Source organism: Euleptes europaea, chromosome 14 (assembly GCF_029931775.1).
Source record: "Euleptes europaea isolate rEulEur1 chromosome 14, rEulEur1.hap1, whole genome shotgun sequence".
In the NCBI taxonomy this organism is placed as follows: domain Eukaryota; kingdom Metazoa; phylum Chordata; class Lepidosauria; order Squamata; family Sphaerodactylidae; genus Euleptes; species Euleptes europaea.
This window is the reverse complement of record NC_079325.1, coordinates 33,001,082-33,021,053: the sequence shown is the minus strand read 5'-3', so window position 1 is coordinate 33,021,053 and position 19,972 is coordinate 33,001,082. Positions and strand designations below refer to the sequence as shown.

The 19,972-nt window shown below is 44.1% G+C and overlaps 1 protein-coding gene across 1 annotated transcript in view; it reads right to left on the bottom strand.

The window, feature by feature from the left end:
• The window catches only part of SLC4A5 (solute carrier family 4 member 5), a 76,535-nt gene that overhangs the window by 27,318 nt on the left and 29,245 nt on the right, over positions 1-19,972 (bottom strand). Inside the window, exons 4-14 of the mRNA XM_056860998.1 lie at positions 17,077-17,237; positions 16,162-16,314; positions 15,312-15,407; positions 12,751-12,806; positions 9,108-9,265; positions 8,413-8,500; positions 8,022-8,176; positions 6,922-7,077; positions 5,422-5,596; positions 4,958-5,091; positions 2,072-2,343 (exon numbers count right to left, since the gene is read on the bottom strand). Coding sequence (XP_056716976.1) covers positions 2,072-2,343; positions 4,958-5,091; positions 5,422-5,596; positions 6,922-7,077; positions 8,022-8,176; positions 8,413-8,500; positions 9,108-9,265; positions 12,751-12,806; positions 15,312-15,407; positions 16,162-16,314; positions 17,077-17,237 — 1,604 coding nt within the window. The remainder of the gene's footprint in view (positions 1-2,071; positions 2,344-4,957; positions 5,092-5,421; positions 5,597-6,921; positions 7,078-8,021; positions 8,177-8,412; positions 8,501-9,107; positions 9,266-12,750; positions 12,807-15,311; positions 15,408-16,161; positions 16,315-17,076; positions 17,238-19,972) is intronic.

The following is a 19,972-nucleotide window of genomic DNA, read 5'->3' as shown; positions in this document are numbered from 1 at the left end:
CAGCACCCAGCCCTCCATGGCTTTGATATATGCAGGTCCCATGATGTTCAGTATAGCCTTTATAAGTAGTCAAAGAGGACACCTTCCTTTTTCACCAGGTTAGGAAAATGGTACAGGGTTTTTAAAAAGCCTTTTCAACACCATAACCCTACTGGTTACTTTTTTTAAAAAATGGTGGGAGATATAAGTCAATCAGGCTAGTCACTCCAGCGGGAACAAAAATGGGGGGGTTTGGAGTGACATCACAATGCTCTAGGAATTCTCTGCTGTCTGGTAAAAACCATAGAGATTTAGGAAATTCCTTGAGCATTGTGCCATCATTTTTGGGTACAACTGGAAGTGACATCCCTTCTCCCATTTTTGCTCCTTTTGGAGCTAAGAGCAGAGGCTAGGAGCCACAGCTGTAAGACTGCCCATCATGGCAGGCGATCTGGTAAACCCAATCCAACATCTGTGCATAGAAGGTTCATGGAGTTTGTCTCCATTCATTAGTCTCCATTCATGCAGCCCCTTTTGACCTCTGGAAAGATAATTCCTGAGGTTTTGGGAACTGTGCAGAGGCACAGCTGCATGAATTGGGGGCTGAACTATAGAGGGATCAGGGGACAGAACTGCTAATTCTCCTCAGCGGAGCTGCGCTTGCAGAAGTGGGAGGAGGAGCAATTTCTCTCATACCTTCTTCCTCCAGACCACAACCTGTGCAGTTATCCTCTGTGTGGACCCTGTGACCCTAGTAGGGTTGCCATGTCCCTCTTCACCATTGGTGGGAGGTTTTTGGGGTGGAGCCTGAGGAGGGCAGGGTTTGGGGAGGGGAGGGACTTCAATGCTATAGAGTCCAATTGCCAAAGCGGCCATTTTCTCCAGGGGAACTGGTCTCTATCGGCTGGAGATCAGTTGTAATAGCAGGAGATCTCCAGCTACTACCAGGAGGTTGTCAACCCTAGACCTTAGGAATGATCTGGGGATCAGAAGGGGCTACAGGAACAGGGATTAATGCAGTTTGGGCAGAATCAGGCTCATGGGGACTTTAAAATGCCTTTCCCTCCAGCTGCCATGTCACTGTGGGAAAGGGAGTCAGGTCCAGGGGAAAAAACAAAACCAGGAAATCCCGATAGAAAAACATAACATAGTTTAGCCCTTACAGTACAATCCTATGCAGAATGACCCCAGTCTAAGGCCACTGATTTCAATGGATTTGGAGGAGTGCGTTGTCAAATACTTGTAATTTATCTTATTAACATTACTTGATCGTTTAATACATGAAATGTTTACATTAAACATGTAAGACCACCTATATTTAGGTTTTGGCTATATTACAACCTATATTTATGTTCTGCTATATGATATGCCTCTCCCAGAGAGTACTACGCTCAGCAAATGCCAACATACTGGTGGTCCCTGACCTGAGAAGTGTCTGGCTGTCCTCATCCAGGGCCAGGGCTCCCCCCCCAGCCTGGTGGAACTCTCTCTCCAATGAGACCAGGGCCCTGGGGGATCTAACGTAGTTCCACAGGGCCTGTAAGACCAAGATGTTCCTCCAGGCCTATGGTTGAGGGCAGCAACAGTTTCCGTCATCGCTGGCCTCCCATCCTTTCCCCCTTTTTGTCTTTATATTTTATTAGATCACTTAAATAGGGGATGCTGATTGTATTCTCTGGGCTAGGTGTGGCCCTGTGGACTGAAAATTGAGCACCTGTTGATTTTAACTCTAGAATTGATGGTTTTCATTAGTATTGAACTGAACTTTTGTATTTTTACTGTGTTTTTGATATTTTAATGGATGTTAGCCATCCTGAGCCCGGCTTCAGCCGAGATAGAGGGTGGGATACAAGCTCCCAAACAAACAAACAAACAAATATGCCTCTCTCATAGCCCTTCTCCACGGCAACATTGCTGCAGGGTTAGGAACTCATTGCAACAAAGCAAGGATTTGGCTTCCATCTCAACCCAGCCTCTATTTGCAAAGATTCATCTGAAATCCAATTTTGTTTAAACACATAACATAAAATAGCTACACAACTCTGTGGCATGAGCCAAAGGTGGCAACGCAAAAAGCAGGACTTGTACTCACCTGGGTCTGGGGCAATGCATTCACACTTATACATGGTCACGTAGTCCGGTTTGAAATCTGAATTGATGGGATAGTAGTTAAAGGAGCCGATCATCTTCTTGATGGCATCATAGATGAAGATGAAGCTAATGAGAGTGGAGAACCCCTCCTCGGTGAAGCGTGTGATGTACTTTATAATGAAGCTGGCATCGGTAGCCACCAGAATAAGGCACTGGAGAGCAGAGTGCAAGCCAATCCAGAGGCGGAACTCCATGTAGTCTATGTCATTACCTCTGCAATTGGGAACACCAAGAAGTTCTAATAAAAATAATGCACCACATCTGCCTCAAAGCTCCAGCACTTATCGGCTTCCACTGGACGTTGGTTGTTTAGAAGCCAAACCTTTCCCGCTTTAAGTGATATGCTAATTATATGAAAGTTAAAATTTCCTGGAAGAGTCTTTCCCTTTCAGGCCAGACCATTTCTAGATCTGGTCTCTATCAAATTGACGGCAGTGGCCATTCACATGTGCTTAAATCAAATGAACCTTCTTTTCATTGTGTGTGTGTGTGTGTGTGTGTGTTAAGTGCCGTCAAGTCACTTCCGACTCATGGCGACCCTATGAATGAAAGTCCTCCAAAATGTCCTATCTTTGACAGCCTTTCTCAGATCTTGCAAATTGAAGGCTGTGGCTTCCTTTATTGAGTCAGTACATCTCTTGTTGGGTCTTCCTCTTTTCCTGCTGCCCTCAACTTTTCCTAGCATTACTGTCTTTTCCAGTGACTCTTGTCGTCTCATGACGTGACCAAAATACGACAGCCTCAGTTTAATCATTTTAGCTTCTAGGGTCAGTTCAGGCTTGATTTGATCTATAACCCACTGATTTTTTTTTTTTTTTGGCAGTCCAGGGTATCCGTAACCTTCTCCTCCAACACCACATTTCAAAGGAATCTATTTTCTTCCTATCAGCTTTCTTCACTGTCCAGCTTTCACACCCATACATAGTAATAGGAAATATGATGGCATGAATTAATCTAGTCTTGGTGGCCAGTGACACATCCTTACACTTCAAAATCCTTACACTTCTAGCTCCTTCATGGCTGCCCTTCCTAGTCTCAAACTCCTTCTGATTTCTTGGCTGCAGTCTCCCTTTTGGTTGATGGTGGAGCCAAGAAATAGAAAGTCTTGAACAATTTCAATTTCCTCATTGTCAACCTTAAAGTTGTATAATTCTCCTGTAGTCATTGCTTTTGTTTTCTTGATGTTCAACTGTAGTCCTGCTTTGGCACTTTCTCTTTTAACTTTCAGCAGCAGTCGTTTCAAATCACTATTTTCTGCCAATAATGTAGTGTCATCAGCATATCTCAAATTATTAATGTTCCTCCCTTCATCTAAATCTAATCCAGCTTTTCTGATTATATGTTCTGCATATAGATTGAAGATATTATCAATTTTAATTCTTTGCCTCATTGGCTAAAAAGCACATGCTTTCCATTCAGTCATCACTGACATTTTTCAGTCCACTCATAAGAAGTTAGTTGGTCATTGTTGCTAGAACAATGGTACTTGGAGCTGAACTTTAAGCCCTCTAGAAGTCTTCAGGGGGGTCCATCTAACATGGCTGAACTTCCTGGTTCTCCTTTATTTGAAAGTTGCACACCAGATCCCATTTCTGAACCATACCTTGAGCATGCCATCTTTACAATGTTACCTGAATTTATATCTGTAACTAGGGTTGCCAAGTGCCAGGTAGTAGCAGGAGATCTCCTGCTAATTCAACTGATCTCCTGCCAATAGAGATCAGATCACCTGGAGAAAAATGGCCACTTTGGCAATTGAACTCTATGGCATTGAAGTCCCTCCCCTCCCCAAACCCCGCCCTGTTAAGGAACTGAACAATGCTGCATTTTTTTGGCTGTTCCATTGCATGAACGGATCTCTTTTATCCGGTTACATTTGATTAACTGGAACTTTCTATGATGCTACATTTCATGAATTAGTCAGCTCTGATTTGGAGTATTTGAACTGTGCTGTTTACAGCCAGTGATCAGATTTTTTTTTTTGAAAAGTTGGCGCTGTAATATTTCAAGCTTTTCAAAAAATCAGTCAGCCCTGGGGAGTGAGAAGAAGGTGCATTGTCACCAAGTAGAGACTTCAGATAGCCGCAGGGTTTTTCTGATTTTCCAGGTGCCCTCCAGAAGGAACAGGAAGGGCTTGCAAGTCTGTTACTTCACAGGGGACTTTGTCCAATGCCTTGCTGAAATCAAAATATATTACATCTATGGCATCCATACAATCCACAAATCTATTAAGCCAATATATATCAGTCAGACAGGATTTATTCATGACAAATCCACTCTGGCTTCTTCTAATCCATGCATTGTTTTCAAGATACAAACTGATCACTTTTTAATATTTTCTAATATGTTCCCTGTTATCGACCAACAGAAGTTCTGAGAGTCCATCAGTAAGTTTCTTGAGTATCATAGAATCATAGAGTTGGAAGGGACCACTAGGGTCATCTAGTCCAACCCCCTGCACAATGCAGGAATTTCACCACTACCTCCCCCCCCACATTCCCAGTGACCCCTACTCCATGCCCAAAAGATGGCCAAGATGTCCTCCCTCTCATGAACTGCCTAAGGTCATAGAATCAACACTGCTGACAGATGGCCATCTAGCCTCTGCTTAAAAACCTCTAGGGCAGGAGAATACATCCAGCCCTGCAGACTTAAATTTATAGCAGATCTACATTTCCTCCTTATCAGTCTAGGGCTAGGGGGTTATTGGGGCTGGATAACAGAAAAGAAGCTATGCCATGATATTTTGCACAAAGTATCAACAGCTAAAACTTGGGTCCATTCAAATGATTTCTGTTCTCAAACATGTACAAATTCTTTCACTCACTTGCTGAAATCATAGAGCAGCTTTTCAAAGATAAGGATGGGCCCAGTACTGCTCAGAATAATGAGAGGCTGTCCAGCAAAAACACAGAACACTGCACCTGCCATCGCTGTACCGAGGAAACTCTCCATGACTCCCTGGTGGAGGGAAAAATCATATTGATAAATGTCTTTAGATGTCATTTTTATTTATAAAGCGCCCCTTGAAATCATGAGAGCAATGTTACATTGAAGGTTGAAGGTGATGCTTGGCTCACATAGGTTGCTTAAGCAGCCAGGTCTGTCCTGTGAGCCCCTAAACCTTATATGAACATAGATCAAATACATTCACACGCACATATACCCTCACTCCTACAAAACGTATTCTGTCTAAATCTAAAATCCCAAAGAAAACGTGCTTCCCCTGCTAGCCAGACTGATAATATATGACTGTCTGTATTTTAACCCTCCATTTTGACCCAAAATTACCTGGTAGTTTTCTGTAGCATCTCCTAGCAAGCCACCAAATGTTATGGCATTTGTGATGCAGCCAAGGTAGATGAAGAGGATGGCGGAAATGGACTGGATATGAAAGGCCTCATAGAAATCACTGGGGAACCAAGGAAGCTTTCTCTTGATATCCAAATACAGGCCACCGCAAAACCTGACAAAGATAACAGATGAGGCTGTGCATGCTCCGCACTAACGCAATACAAATGATGTATCAACAAAATTCAAGGTCTGTGGCTTGAATATATTATGCCTCTAAAGCCTCTTTGGATAGGTTAGCTAGGTTTGCCAACCTCCAGTTACTAGCTGGAGATCTCCTGCTATTACAACTGATCTCCAGCCGATAGAGATCAATTCACCTGGAGAAAATGGCCACTTTGGCAATTGGTCTCCATGGAACTGAAATCCCTCCCCAAACCCCGCCTTCCTCAGGCTCCGCCCCAAAAACCTCCCGCTAATGGCAAAGAGGAACCTGGCAACCCTAAGATTAGCTTATTGTGCTTCTGATAGCAATGAGGAGTTGCAAGGAGCTACACAGATCCCAGTAGCCTCAGACCTCCCAAGGGTTTGCTTCTCTCCCTTTCTGTCATCGAAAATTTCCCTCAGGCATTGCATACAGAATTATTTGTAAGCTTATCTTAACTTTCTGAGTTTCATATAATCAGTCTGCAGGTGGATTGCCTTTTTGAATGCTGTTCCACATTTTAAAAAATCCTGAACACAGAAATTAACGTGTCAGGAGGAAGTTTGAAATGCTAACCTTCCATGGACCAAGGATATTTTTTTTTTTGGTGGGGGGGAGCATTCAAACACATCCCCCAATTCAGAAGTAGTACGAGACCAAACTAGATGTGCGTAGGTGAGAAAGATAGAATACTCCCTCACCTGCAGATTATCATTCTGAATGGATGCTCGAACATCCACCAGTCCAGCTTTAACATCCTGCTCACCAGTCACAAACATGACTTTTTCAGTGGTCTGCCTGGTATTTGTGTAAATAATCTTCAACAACATTAATCATTGCGAATTTCATTGGCCGAATTTTTGTACATGTGCAGCTTTGCAAACCGCCCCCCCCAACCCAATGCAAATCTACTGGCAGGCATTTGAGTCATTTGGTACTGAACCAAACAGTACCAGTGATCAGCTTGTGTCTGATGACACAGTCGTCATGGCATGTTAAACATAGCAAGTTCAACTGTCAGATGCATTTCTATGAAATTTTTAGCATCCCTTGTAATCTGTCCCCTAAGGACATTTTCCCATCAGCTAAGCTTAAGTATTAGACATGACCCTGATAGGGAGATTTTGGGGGAGAGTTTCTAACATTGTGGATAAGTCATTAGTAGGGGGAATGCTTAGCGCCCATCAGCTTTGTGCCCCTGTTGCTCTTTCAACTGGACCTCATCCTCTGCTTTCTGTGTAATTTCAGACCATCCTCCTTCTATACTGCTTGTTGTATAAAGAGAAATGGCTCACCTTCCAGTCCAAATAAGCTCCTCCCCAATTTCATGCATAGTTGGCATCTCTTCGTCTTCACTGCCGCTGCCACCTCCCCCTCCGCCGCCACCTCCTCCTGCTCCACCGGCGGTGCCATTCATCTGCCCTGCTTCATTCAGTGAAAACCCAGATTTTCTATACAAATAGCAGAGAGCATTAATAAATCTAGATTGTTTCCACACCATGGTCCTTTCATGCTGCTGTGATATTGTTCTTCTACAATGATCGGGAAGTGGCATTACAACTGTGGTTCTGCATCATGCTTAATATAAGTCTCTACCCTTTTACAATCCTTTAATGCCCTGTCTCCACACAGCAAGCCCCTGAACTGAATTATTTCCTCCTGGCCATTCGCAATAATAAAATACAATAACTTTTTGAAATTATGAGCTCATGTTCCCTTCCATTATTGTAATCAGTAGTTTAATGAAACATTTCCTGATCCCATTTCTCTTTTGCAAGCATGTGAACACATGAAGCAAATCAGACCTTTTGGTCCATCAAGATCAATATTGTCTACTCAGACTGGCCACAACTGGAGATGCTGGGGCCTGAACCTGGGATCTTCTGCACAACAAGCAGATGCTTTTCCACTGAGTCACAGCCTTTCTCCAAACACCAACTTTTTAGAAATTTAGGGAGGTATGGACCCCATTGCAGGACATTTTAAATTGCCAGTGTTCTCTGAAGAAAGCAATGACAGTTAAAATGCATAAAATGAAAATATGTTTGTTTTACTGACTGTGGATCAGATCCTAAGAAGAGCCCTGCTGGATCAGACCAGTGGTCCATCTAGTCCCACATCCTGTTTTACACAGCAGCCAACCAGTTGTTTTGGGGGACCAACAACCAGGGCAAAGTGGCCAAGGCCTTCCCCCCAACATTGTCTCTGAGCCCCTGGTATTCCAAGGTCTCCTGCTTCTGAATGTGGAGATTTCCTTTTGTGATCATGGCTAGTAGCAGTTGATGGATCTATCCTCCATGAATCTTTCTAACTCCCTTTTAAAGCCATCTGTAGTTGTGGCCACAACTACATCACATTAAGTAACCACAAACAGTATGAAATCGAGCTCCCTTACCTCTTATCTGCAGAGGGCAATTTCTTGGGTGGTTCTATCCTGATGTTTGGATCCCATTCTCCAGGTGGAAGAACAATGACCTCATCCAAAAACTCATCAATTCCTGCTATCAGATCATCTCTGTCTCTAGCTTTGTAGGCAACATCAGTGAACAGCTGAAAGTTTAAAAAGTGAGAAATTATTTGGGCAGATCATTAAGGAGAAGGATGATGCTATCATAACCATGAGAAAGGATGGAGATTAAAAGCAATCCAATAACATGTGGATCACACCTTGTGCAAAGCTTACCCTGTGCAAAGAATATGTATGCCCTTCACAACTACTAAGTCAATGCATGGTTAGCTTTTGACCCTGAGAATGCACCTGGAGGAGGCATCAGTGTGATACTTACATCATCTACCATGAGAGTGGCAATGGCTCTACCAATTTCATTGTAGGATTTTGATTTTCCTGAAGGACCCAGGAGGATAAACAAGAATCTGGTGAAAGAAAGAAGCTCATGCAGTGACAATCATTTGCAAACACTTTCCTTTGCAAGATTTTAACTGTACAAGGACTGTGTTACTACAAAGAATGTTTCTCTTCCTGTTACTCCTATAGAAGAGACAATTCCAGGAGCCTAAGAGGGTTCTTTCCCTTTCAGCAGCAAATAACAAGAAAGGTATATTACTCCCAGACTGGTCAGATCTCAGAAGCTAAGTAGGGAAAGTCCAGGTTGGATGGGGGACCACCAAGGAAGTCTAGGGCTGCTATGCAGGGGCAAGCAAAGACAAACCACCTGTCATAGGATGAAACATCTTTTCTCAGCCCCAATTTGGGTTTTTTTTGGGGGGGGAGAAGCTCAAAAACTACAGAGCTCATGATAACAAGCCAAATCAAGAACAATACAAGTTTAACAAAATATGGAAATATCCATGGGGATTTGTTCTAGATAAGGTGGGGATTTACTATAAATAATATTTCTGATGGGGAATATTTGGACAGGAGCCCCTTGGTGCAGAGTTGTAAGCTGCAGAACAGCAGTCAAAAGCTCTGCTCACTACCTTGGGGGAAAATACATGTCTTTTGAAAAAACAAGTCACTTACCTAGTTGGGACAGGCACTTCCGTCACCCCACCCAGCATTGTGGACTGAATGAGTCGCACAAATGCCACAAATGGCTTGTCCAGGAAGTCCACTTCCCCCACTAGTACATTAGAGGCTTCAGAATCTTTGGGAATCTTCTTTATGAACTTATTTTTGAGCTGTGAATAAATAAAAGCATTTCTCAGAAGCTCAGCGATGCCTCATTTCTTTTGCTTCATCTCAACAATGCCTGCTGAATCGTGTTCAGCAGTAGAGAACTGAAAGTTCAGCAGCTCCCTTGACAGAAAGGAGACACTCCTCTCACGCACCAGAATGCCTGGACCTCTTGAGGGATTCGGCAAAAGTCAGGCGCATGATGTTGGGCTGAATCCAGCGCCAAATTTCCACTTGTGCTAGAGCTCTTGTGCAAGTGGAAATGCAAGGAAAAGATTTAGCGCTGCTGCACTAGATCAGACATATTCCATCCCAACTTGCAATTCTGTTTGCACAAGATGTTGTGCAACCAATTTGTGAAGAGTTGAGCAGGACTCTGGGGAAGAACACAGAAATGTTCTAAACAAATAAATTTTCGGGCAGTATGACATATAGGTGTGAAAGTGCTAGGTGTTGCACAAGATCTTGCACAAAGAGAACGAAGTGGAACTAAGTCAGTTTTATGTTTCCACTTGCGCATTGCTGGATCCAAGCCAAATTCTTTTTTGGAAATTCTCGAGGAAATTCAAAAGAGAATTCAATTTTCTATAAACCTCTTCAAATTTTATTTTCTGAGGTTTTACACCACTAAGATTACTTTTCCTCAAACATTTTCAGTCCCAAATGTCCCTCTAAACTTTCCAACTGTTAGCATCTTTCATACCCCCCACCAGTATTTTCATATCCAAAACTATGTGGTCAATATGACCTCTCCTAGAAGCTATTTATAATTCATTACTTCCATTTACTTTATTTAATCTACATACTAGCCTTACTATGAATATGCCTAGGCATATGTAGACTCTTAATTTTGCTGAAGGTTGTGAGTTTTCTCATTTTTGAAGCCCAGAATATAGACTGAATGGAATGTAACAAAACAACACTAAACCGATCCAGTGTTTGAAATGATACCCCTACATCCACTTTAGTGATAGAGTGCCCAATCCATGGAGAAGTTCTCCTGTGTTCCTACACAGCTGTCTTTCATTTCATTGGAGAACTTTCAAGTGGGTTGTGTCCCAAGACTACATCAGTACTTCAAAATACTAGAATCTAACTGACTCACTCACTGCTTCCTTTCTAGAAGCCTCCACAGATATGTACAGGGTTGCCAGGTCCCCCTGGCCACCGGCAGGGGGTAGGGAGGGTAGGGTTACCAGATCCAGGTTGGGAAACTCCTGAAGATTTGGGGGTGGAGCCTGGGGAGGACAGGGACCTCTGCGAGGCACAATGTCATAGAGTCCACCCTCCAAAGCATCCATTTTCTCTATGGGAACTGGTCTTGATTGTCTGGAGATGAGCTGTCATTCCGGGGGATACCCAGGTCCCACCTAGAGGCTGGCATCCCTACATATACATCATATAGTGGTAGAATATTTCTACTGCAATCTCCCTGAATGCTCCACATGCATGATCTCATTTATCCTTACAAGAATCCTCTAAAGCTGTCCTGTATGATTATTGTCACATCCATATGATAGAGGGAGGAGGATGTGAGTTTGTGATATGGTAGCTTGCACAGGGCCATCCAGTGAATTCATGGCTGAGGAAAGATTCAAATCAGGATTCAAATCCTGCTCATGTTCTTCACCACTGTGCTACAACAGTTCTTAATAAGTCTGGGGTCTTGCTCTCATGGGAAGATGGATCATAAATCACATAGACCATAAATGACACGGGGAAACCAGATGAGAAGGAGGATAGTGCTCTTTGTTTTCTTGGCTATGTAGATAGGGTTGCCAGGTCCCTCTTCACCACCAGTGAGAGGTTTTTGGGGCAGAACTTGAGGAGGACGAGGTTTAGGGAGAGGAAGGACTTCAAAGCCATAGAGACCAATTGCCACACTGGCCATTTTCTCCTGGTGAGCTGACCTCTATCGGCTGGAGATCAATTGTAATAGCAGGAGATCTCCAGCTATTACCTGGAGGTTGGCAACCCTACATGTAGAAAAGGCAGCTTGTCACCTTTGTGGGTCAAGTGCTCCCTGTACTGCACAACTGTCCTCTTTTTCATCTGACCCCTCAACTCTGATTTTGCCATGACTCCTCCCTCTTATCTTTCTGATCTTTTCTGCAGAGCAGAAGCACCAGATAACGGAGGCTGGAAGTCACATTTAAGAAATCTGTGCCTCCCTCTCTTGGCCCCTGTGGCCGTTTCATTATTATTAGTCTAAAAATGGTTCCATAAAAAAGCTGGGGTTTATTATAATCTATATACTGGCAGGAGGCGAGGCACATGAGTTAGGGGGAAAGCTCCCCTCCTTCTAGCCCACCCCCTTTCTTCTAATCTTTTAAATCCATGCTGTGGGGGGGGGGGGGAAAGCCAATGAAGCTTTAGGAGAAAGCAGAGACCAGGAGTTAACAGCAACCTCTAAGCTTCATGGAAAAGGCTGTGTCAAAGTCCCTTTGGAGTGACCCCGCTAGGCTGATTAAGCCCTTGGTTCTTTGGGAACTAAATGCTTTGCATATCTCAGTGTTAACCCTCCTCACGGCCCCTTTTCAAAGTGTTCCACTTGGACTGAAGTATGAGGTGAAGGCTGCTTCCACATGGCGAGGATTCCCCGTGTTGTTTTTGTCACTGCCACAAATAAACTGCGTTGTGCATCGGCAATGGAGCCTTCCATTCCACACGGGGCTCCCTTCAGCGCCGGGCACCTGCCCTTTTCCTGCATTTTTTGCCAACACAGCTGTTTTGGGGAGTTTTAAGGAGGGAAAAACAGTAGTTGTTATAGCATTATAACACTGTAGCACTTGGTGTTTTTTTTAAAGCCCTCGAAAAATCCTGCAGTTGCATGGTGGGGAAAATGATGACCATGAGAGCCCCATGGCAGGAAAATGGCACCAACGTGGGTGGGACCTTTGAAAAGGCACCACTTCCTCTCCAGATGGCAGTATAACACACTTGGACTGTGCTCTTTTCCAAAAAGATTGGAGCAAAGCAGTTTGGGGAAAAGAGGGTATGAAGGATGGGGAAAGGACTACCAAAGGACATTGTGCAGATGCTCCATCCCAAAAAAAGCACTCCACTTTGGAAGCCAAAGCGGAGTAAAACCTCCATATGGAAGCAGCTGAGCCTTGGTGTGTCACGAGAATCCCTCTCCTGTTGCTTAGCATCTGTGCCTTCTATTGCTGCCTGACAGAAATTTTCAGTTTTCTGCTAGTTTTTCACCTAATTCTATGGGCACAAGTTTCCGGAAGACACATTGATGTCCTATAATACACAAAATCGCTGAAGCCCTGAAAAACTGGTTAAAAACACATATTGTATACATGGCCACGGGACATTTGGAAAACATTGTAGAGCTGGTTCTGCCTGTGCAAGCGCTTGTAACAAACAGAAAACGTGGATGAATATGACAGTTGGTGCAAGTTCTCTACAATTTGAGAAGCCAGCTAGGACACTACAAAAGCAAAACTTGGTTCTTATAGAGGAACTGTCGGGGACTTCTTACCTGGTCTGTGCTTGGAGTATCCGTGATGTCATTCATGCTTCTGCTTTGGGCATAGCCTAAAGGGTAAAATATGTATATACATCCAATGTGAGAAACTTTTTGTTTACTACAGGGGTGGGGAAACTCAGGATCATGGGCAGAAAAAAAAGTCTCTTTGCATCCCTATTGGCTTGAGAACACTTTGCTATTGCATAGCCATTGTCCCACTAAGTGGGTCATGCCAACTAGGTATGGGGGGTTAGTTTCCAGAGATCTTCCCTGCACAGTTCAGCCGCTTTCCATTCCTGGTTGAGTTGCTCAACCCAGAAAGTAGCATCTTATGAGTTTTTGGGTCCATCAGTTCAACTCGAGTATCATTTTCAAGTTATTATTATTTACTTATTAGTCATATTTCTAAACTAAATTACAAAATGCAATTTATATATATATATTTTAAAATAACACAATAAAAACCAGGTTAAACCCAGCAGAGCAAAATACAATTGGAAATTAACGTCAACCATCCAGGCCAAATTAGCATCAAATGAGTATAACATTATCATAAAAACCCATCTTCACTCAGTCACTCCACTGCAAATACCACCCTAAATAATTAGATCGTATGTCATGCAGAACTGGGTGTGCAAAGGAGCTGAGCAGACTTTGCTAGGGAGGGTATTCCATTAAGTGGATGCCACTAAAAAACCCCACTTGTAGTAAGTACAGAGAAAGGATATGGATCAAGGAAGACTTGGACAGCCTCAGGGAATAAGAAGGCATGTTCAGGGGCCATCCCTGCGGGAGTGTGGCTTGAATCCTATGAAGGCATTCTGTGTGTGCCAGATGCTCTCTGCCACAGAGCACACTTCATCTTCCATTAAAACTTCCATTAGTGCAAGGCCCCAATGAAAATAATTGATCTTGCACAAATGGAAATTTTAGCAGAAGAGGAAGCGCGCTTCACATGAGTGACTGTGTAGCACGCATGGAACTCATTCATAGGATCCAAGCCTATGTGTTTTGGAGTGAACAGAGAGGAACAGGATCTCACGGCAACTTCTTCTTAACATGGCCATCACAACACATTGCCTGTTAATGGAAACACCCCACTGCCTTTGGTTGAACAGCTTCTTACAGGCGTCCGCAAATTCACTCTCTAGTTTGCTGGTGCATGTGTGTGTCCCAGCACGCCGACAAGCAGAATATCCAGCAGCACACAGGTGCCCTATCTAAAGCTCTAACTTTGCACTGGAGACTGGAGAAGGCAGGGAATAGCAGGAGTCTCTTCTGAAAAGTGGGAGAAATTTCAGAGTTTCTCACCTCTACCACCCTCCAGAGCAAATGAGCCATCCCCTCTTCCAACCCCTCCGTCATGCCAGAGAATTCGGGGCAGAGAAGGGGTTGGTGGTGACTTCACATGATGACTGGCTGGTATGCCCCATCAGTATACACCTCCTGGTTTCTTGGTAGTACTTATTTCAGCAGAATTTGCCTCTGTAATAAGGTAACATTACAACCAGATGTCTTAAGCTGAATGTCTGTGCTCGTTTTATGAAGTCTCCAATTCTTTGTCAGCATTTTAAGACTGGTGCTCTTCCCATATGTATACAAGTGCACTTGTGAAAGGGCCCATTGCAGTTATTTCCACTGCCATGGGAAGACCCGCAAATAACTCCCATCATTTGCCTCGCTTTGTTAATTAAGTGCCATACAGAACTACTGATTTAATTCAGTATCTTGGCTGTTTCCATACTAGGATAGTTTTGCTATCAGTCTTTCCTTTCCAACAGCCAGTCGCATGACACGTAATATAATGCTCCAGTCCCCATCACAATCTGGCAATGGCCATTGGCACAAGAAAAACCATAGTGGACGCTTCCTCAGAAGTAAGCCCCATGCAGCAATAGGTTATTCAGCTCTCCTTGCAATTTGCCTAATTAGTTACTTTTGTACGCACTAGCAGCTGAAGCATTCCCCTGAACCATTCCTTGATTAGCAGTTCTTGTTACCTTGGGGGTGGTGGTGGTTATGTTTACATATGCATCTGTCACAAAAGTTGGTTTAATTGTCCATTTGCTTTCCCCCTTTCCCTTTCACAGCTCACTGCTTCTTGTTTTTGAGTTTAATTAATTGCTTCCTAGTCACTTGCAGCAGCCTGAATCCTTAAACAGTGTGTATATAGTTTGGTTGCTGTGAGGGAGAGGATTATTATCTTCAAGGCCCAAATGATCGCTCACTAATTTGTTTTACTATTATTGTGTTTCCTGTTGGTGTGAAATGGTGACTATAAAATATAAGAAAAAGAAATTAATGAGCTATCACTTTGCCAACCTCCAGGCAGTGGCGGGATATCTCCAAGAATTACAAAGGATCGCCAGGCTACAGAGATCAGTTCTCCAGGAGAAAATGGCTGCTTTGGAAGGTGGACTGTATGGCAATATGTACCACTGATAGGGTTGCCAGGTCCCTCTTCGCCAATGGCGGGATATTTTTGGGCCGGAGCCTGAGGAGGGGGGGGTTTGGGGAGGGGGGGGCTTCAATGCCATAGAGTTCAATTGCCAAAGGACTGATGTAAAACTCACGCAATCGTCCATAACTCGCACTGTGTCTCATTCTGAGATCTTCAGTAGAGCGATGAAAGCTGGGCCCTGCAGCAGGACTCCGGACAGGGCTGCGACCTGTGAACCAGAACACATGAAGCTGCTTTATACTGAATCAGACCTCTGGACCATCAATGTCAGTATTGTCTACTCTGGCTGGCAGTAGCTCTCCATGTTCTCAGGCAGAGCTCTTTCACATCACATGCTACCTGATCCTTTAAACTGGAGATGCTGGGGATTGAACCTGAGACCTAGATGCCAAGCAGATGCTCTACCACTGAACCACAGCCCCTCCCTAGGGTGCAGTGTGTGCTTGTGCAACCATATTAACAGGGTTAGGAATCTTTGGGTGCCAGCAGATCCTGATCAGGGAGAGTATTTATAGATTGCTTTTATCCATTGTATGGAGCCCCATGGCGCAGAGTGGTAAGCAGCAGTATTGCAGTCCAAGTTCTGCTCACGACCTGAGTTCAATCCCGACGGAAGTTGGTTTCAGGTAGCCGGCTCATGGTTGACTCAGCCTTCCATCCTTCCGAGGTTGGTAAAATGAGTACCCAGCTTGCTGGGGGTAAAGGATAGATGACTGGGGAAGGTACTGGCAAACCACCCCATAAACAATGTCTGCCTAGTAAACGTCGGGATGTGACGTCACCCCATGGGTCAGGAATGACCCAGTGCTTGCACAGGGGAACTTTACTTTTTTTATCCATTGTGGGCAGGATCCCATGGTTCCTTTACACTAAGGAAAGAATATTGGAAAAGTTTCCATCCATTATATAATAATGTCGGCATCTTGGAGAGCAGCCATGACTCAAGAGTGGCAGTTACTCACTTGTGTTTGAGACAGATTTGCCAATATCTGCCAATGATCGGTGAATAGGTTTCTTGGTCTGGTGACGGTGCTTCCTCAACAGCACATAACTAATTTTTTCCCGCAGCTCTGGTTTTAGCAAGCCATCTTCTATTTGCTTTTCAATGACATCATCTGAGAAAATTAAATTCGGGATTTTTTTTTAAAAAATGAGAAGTGCAACGGATGCATAAACCAGCCCCACCCAACCATTCTTTAAAATCCCCCTTTAAAAAACATGTTAAAAATGCCACATTTCCTATGCAACGTTGCACAAATGATGACTGTGCACACCAAGGAGAAGCTGCATCCCAAGGCATACTGTACTGCTTACTCAGGCAGATGTCTACAGTGATTGTCTATAAAGGTGTGAGGCAACTTCATGTCTGGGCCTGGAACTGAGAGTTGAAAAATTCATGTATCTTCATCACTTGGAGATGCAACGGCATGTGACGGAGCATTCTTAGAATGCCAAACACAATGTTTATAAGTGGTGTCAGCTTACACAATCAGCTTACACAATCAGCTGTCATTAGGGTTGCCAGGTGCCTGCTGGTGGCGGGCAAACCCCAGGTAAAATGCCCCTCTGCCCACCGACCAGCTGAGGGTCGGCGGGCAATCCATGCAACCGGCGACACGTCACTTCTGGTTCACATCTGGAAGTGCTGCATTACAAAGGGTCGGTTTCCACTCAAACTCCCAGTTCGAGTGGTAAAGGCCTGTTGCGATGCAGCACTTCCGGGTGTAAAATGCATCACAAGGAGCCGTTTTACACTCAAACTGGGAGTGTAGCCTAGGGTAGTTGTCGCCTTGGTAGTGGCTGAAATGGCTTTTTATGTACCACATTTATTGCAGTTCTGCTACTGTGGGGAAGGTTCTGGCTGGATTCTGAAATACCTATGATTTGGGGCAAGGAGTAACCATCCAAGTCAAGCATCACTGTCCCTGTCTGCAGGCAAGTGCGTAGCTCAAACAGGCTATGTAAAGACAATGTTGACACGTGAGGCTTGCTCCATCGCTCCCCTCCTTCTTCCACCTTCTCTTCAAACTTAATCCACCTGGAACAAAGAAAGAGGAAGCTATGAATGGCACTGTGAATCTACAGGTGGCAACAGGTATATTCCAAACCTCACAGGGGGCGCGGGATGTTGAAATTCTGCCCAGGTGGTATTTGAGAAGTGGGTTGATCACTGTGTTTGTGAGACAGATATTAAATTGCAAAAAAGAACATATTTTAAGAGCAGCTGCTGTAGTAAGTTTTTTGTACCTCATAATAATGTAATGGTGTCAGCATAGATCGATCGTCTTGTTTTGAGCAAAGAGAGTTGTGTCATTGCCATGCATGGCTAGTGCATGTTCCATTTTCCTGTTTATAGAGAAGGCAAGAAGGGAAAAGCCCAGGCTAGGGAGTAGGGTTGCCAGGTCCCAGTTTGCAACTGGTGGGAGGTTTTGGGGCAGAGCTTGAGGAGGGTGGGGTTTGGAGAAGGGAGGGACTTCAATGCCATAGAGTCCAATTGCCAAAGTGGTCAGTTCAGTTCAGTTTTTATTTTATGGTCATTTGACCAAAAAGAAAAAGCACACATGGAACTCATTCATAGGATCGAAGCGGTCATTTTCTCCAGGCGAACTGATCTCTTTTGGTTGGAGATCAGTTGTAATGGCAGTAGATCTCCAGCTAGTACCTGGAGGTTGGCAACCCTACTAGGGAGTTCATACCAGCATGTATCCTACTATTTTGCTTAGCAAAGTTTGGAGCCCTTTCCCAGCAGAAAGAGCCTTTCTCCAACTTAAGTGGCTGTTCTGCTGAACGGAGTAGTTGGATACATGCTATTATCAGCTCCTGAAAGGACCACCAAGTGCCTGAGAAAACCCTGTGGAGGCTAAGATTGCCAGCCTCTGGATGGCAACTGGCAGGAGACTTATACAAGTAGTGGAAGGGCTCCAAGAGGGCAGAGAGGTAGAAATAGCATCATATAATGCTGCAGCGTCATTTATAGCTGAAAACCAGAAATGATATCACCACATTATGGCAGGGTAGCCAACCCTGACTTGGGAAATTCCTGGAGATTTGTGGGGGAACCTGGGGTTGCCAATCTCCAGGTACAAGCTGGAACTCTCCTGCTATTACAACTGAGCTCCAGCTGATAGAGAGTAAGTGGAGAAAATGGCAGCTTTGGCAATTGGACTCTATGGCATTGAAGTCTCTCCCCTCCCTAAAAGCTGCCCAAACACTGCCCTCCTCAGGCTCCACCCCAAAAATCTCCCGCCAGTGGTGAAGAGGTACCTGGCAACCCTATGGGGAGGGGAGCTGGGGAGGAAGGGACCTCAGTGGCGTATAATGCCACACACATCCATTTTTTCCAGGGGAAGTGATCTCTGCAGTTGGAGATCAGTTGTAATTTCAGGAGATCTCCACGCCCCACCTGAAGGACGGCAGTCCTATCACTTCCAATTTTAGGCCAGAAATGAAGTTGTCGCTTGTGAAACACTGGCTCCCCCACTTTTCCTCTCATCTCTGAATTCACCTGTGGTGAGCAATAGGTTGCAGCTGTAGGCAGTTGCCTGCTACCAGTGGGTAAGTGGCAACCCTAGCTGAGGCAACCCTCACTCCACCTTCCCTGGGCCTACTTCAAGACCTGTGCTCTAAGGGGTAGGCAAGAGAGGGACCCACGTCAGGGACTTCATACCATCAATTCCCAAGAAGACCATCAATGGACTGAGACATTTCTTTTACTGTTTCTTTTTCTGAGCTCCTTCAAGGAAGGGTTGGATTAAAAATTAATTAATTTATTTTAAAAAATTGTATGCCGCCTCTCCAATCCTGCTTGAGGTGGCTCACTACTAAGACAATAAAAAAACAACAGTAGAACAAAAACTCATTATTAAACATACAAATTAAAAAGCAATAGATAATTGATAATTACATGTACACTGCACTCTGAAACATGACAGTGAGATGACCTCTCTGTCTTTCCCAAACTTTGTTCCTGAGTCACTATCACAAAGTGTGGCTGGATCAGTGTTTCTCAGCTTGGTTCTTATCCAGTGAATAGTTCCCCTCACATAATCTCTCTTTAAGATTTGCATTGGAAGCCCTTCTCTGGGTTTGGTCCACGTGTGGCTTGAAAGAGGCTGTTGATCACAGCACGGCCTTTTCTGTTGTGGATCTCATGTTATCAATTTTTTCCCCTGGTGCTATCCATCTGTACCATCTTCCCCTTTCCCAACTCATAAAATTCCTGGTATTTTTACTTTTCCACCACCATGAGAGTTTGCTTCCTGCTATGCTTTATAGTTATTTGTGGTCTGCTCTTAGGGTTTTATGAAATAGTTTTTACTAAAAGTTTTAGTTTTGTATGATACAAAGGATTTTTTTTCCTTCAAAGAAACAAACCAGCAAATACATAAATGTACACACACAAATGTTATCAAGTAAGTGCGTGTACAGGGATCCCTGTTTCCCTGTACCCTGAGGACAAGGGTTCTACCAACTGGCATGCTGCTACTAAGATAAGATCCTATAGCCTGTAAGGTAAATAGCTTGATAAAAGCATCCCAGGACCTTATTTGTTAATCATCCCCTGCCTCAAGCCTCTCAGGATTCAACAGAATACAGCACCAAGAAGTTGACAGTTCCCCTCCAAAGTTCTCTCCACAACAGCGCTGCTACCAGGTTATCATTTTGGAGTCCTTATCCCAGAGCCTACAAATTCTGAGCAGATTTTGCTCAGAATTGTCACTACTTCAGGGTTGTGCTTTGATTGTGCTTGCATTTTCCAGCCTTCAGATGTCG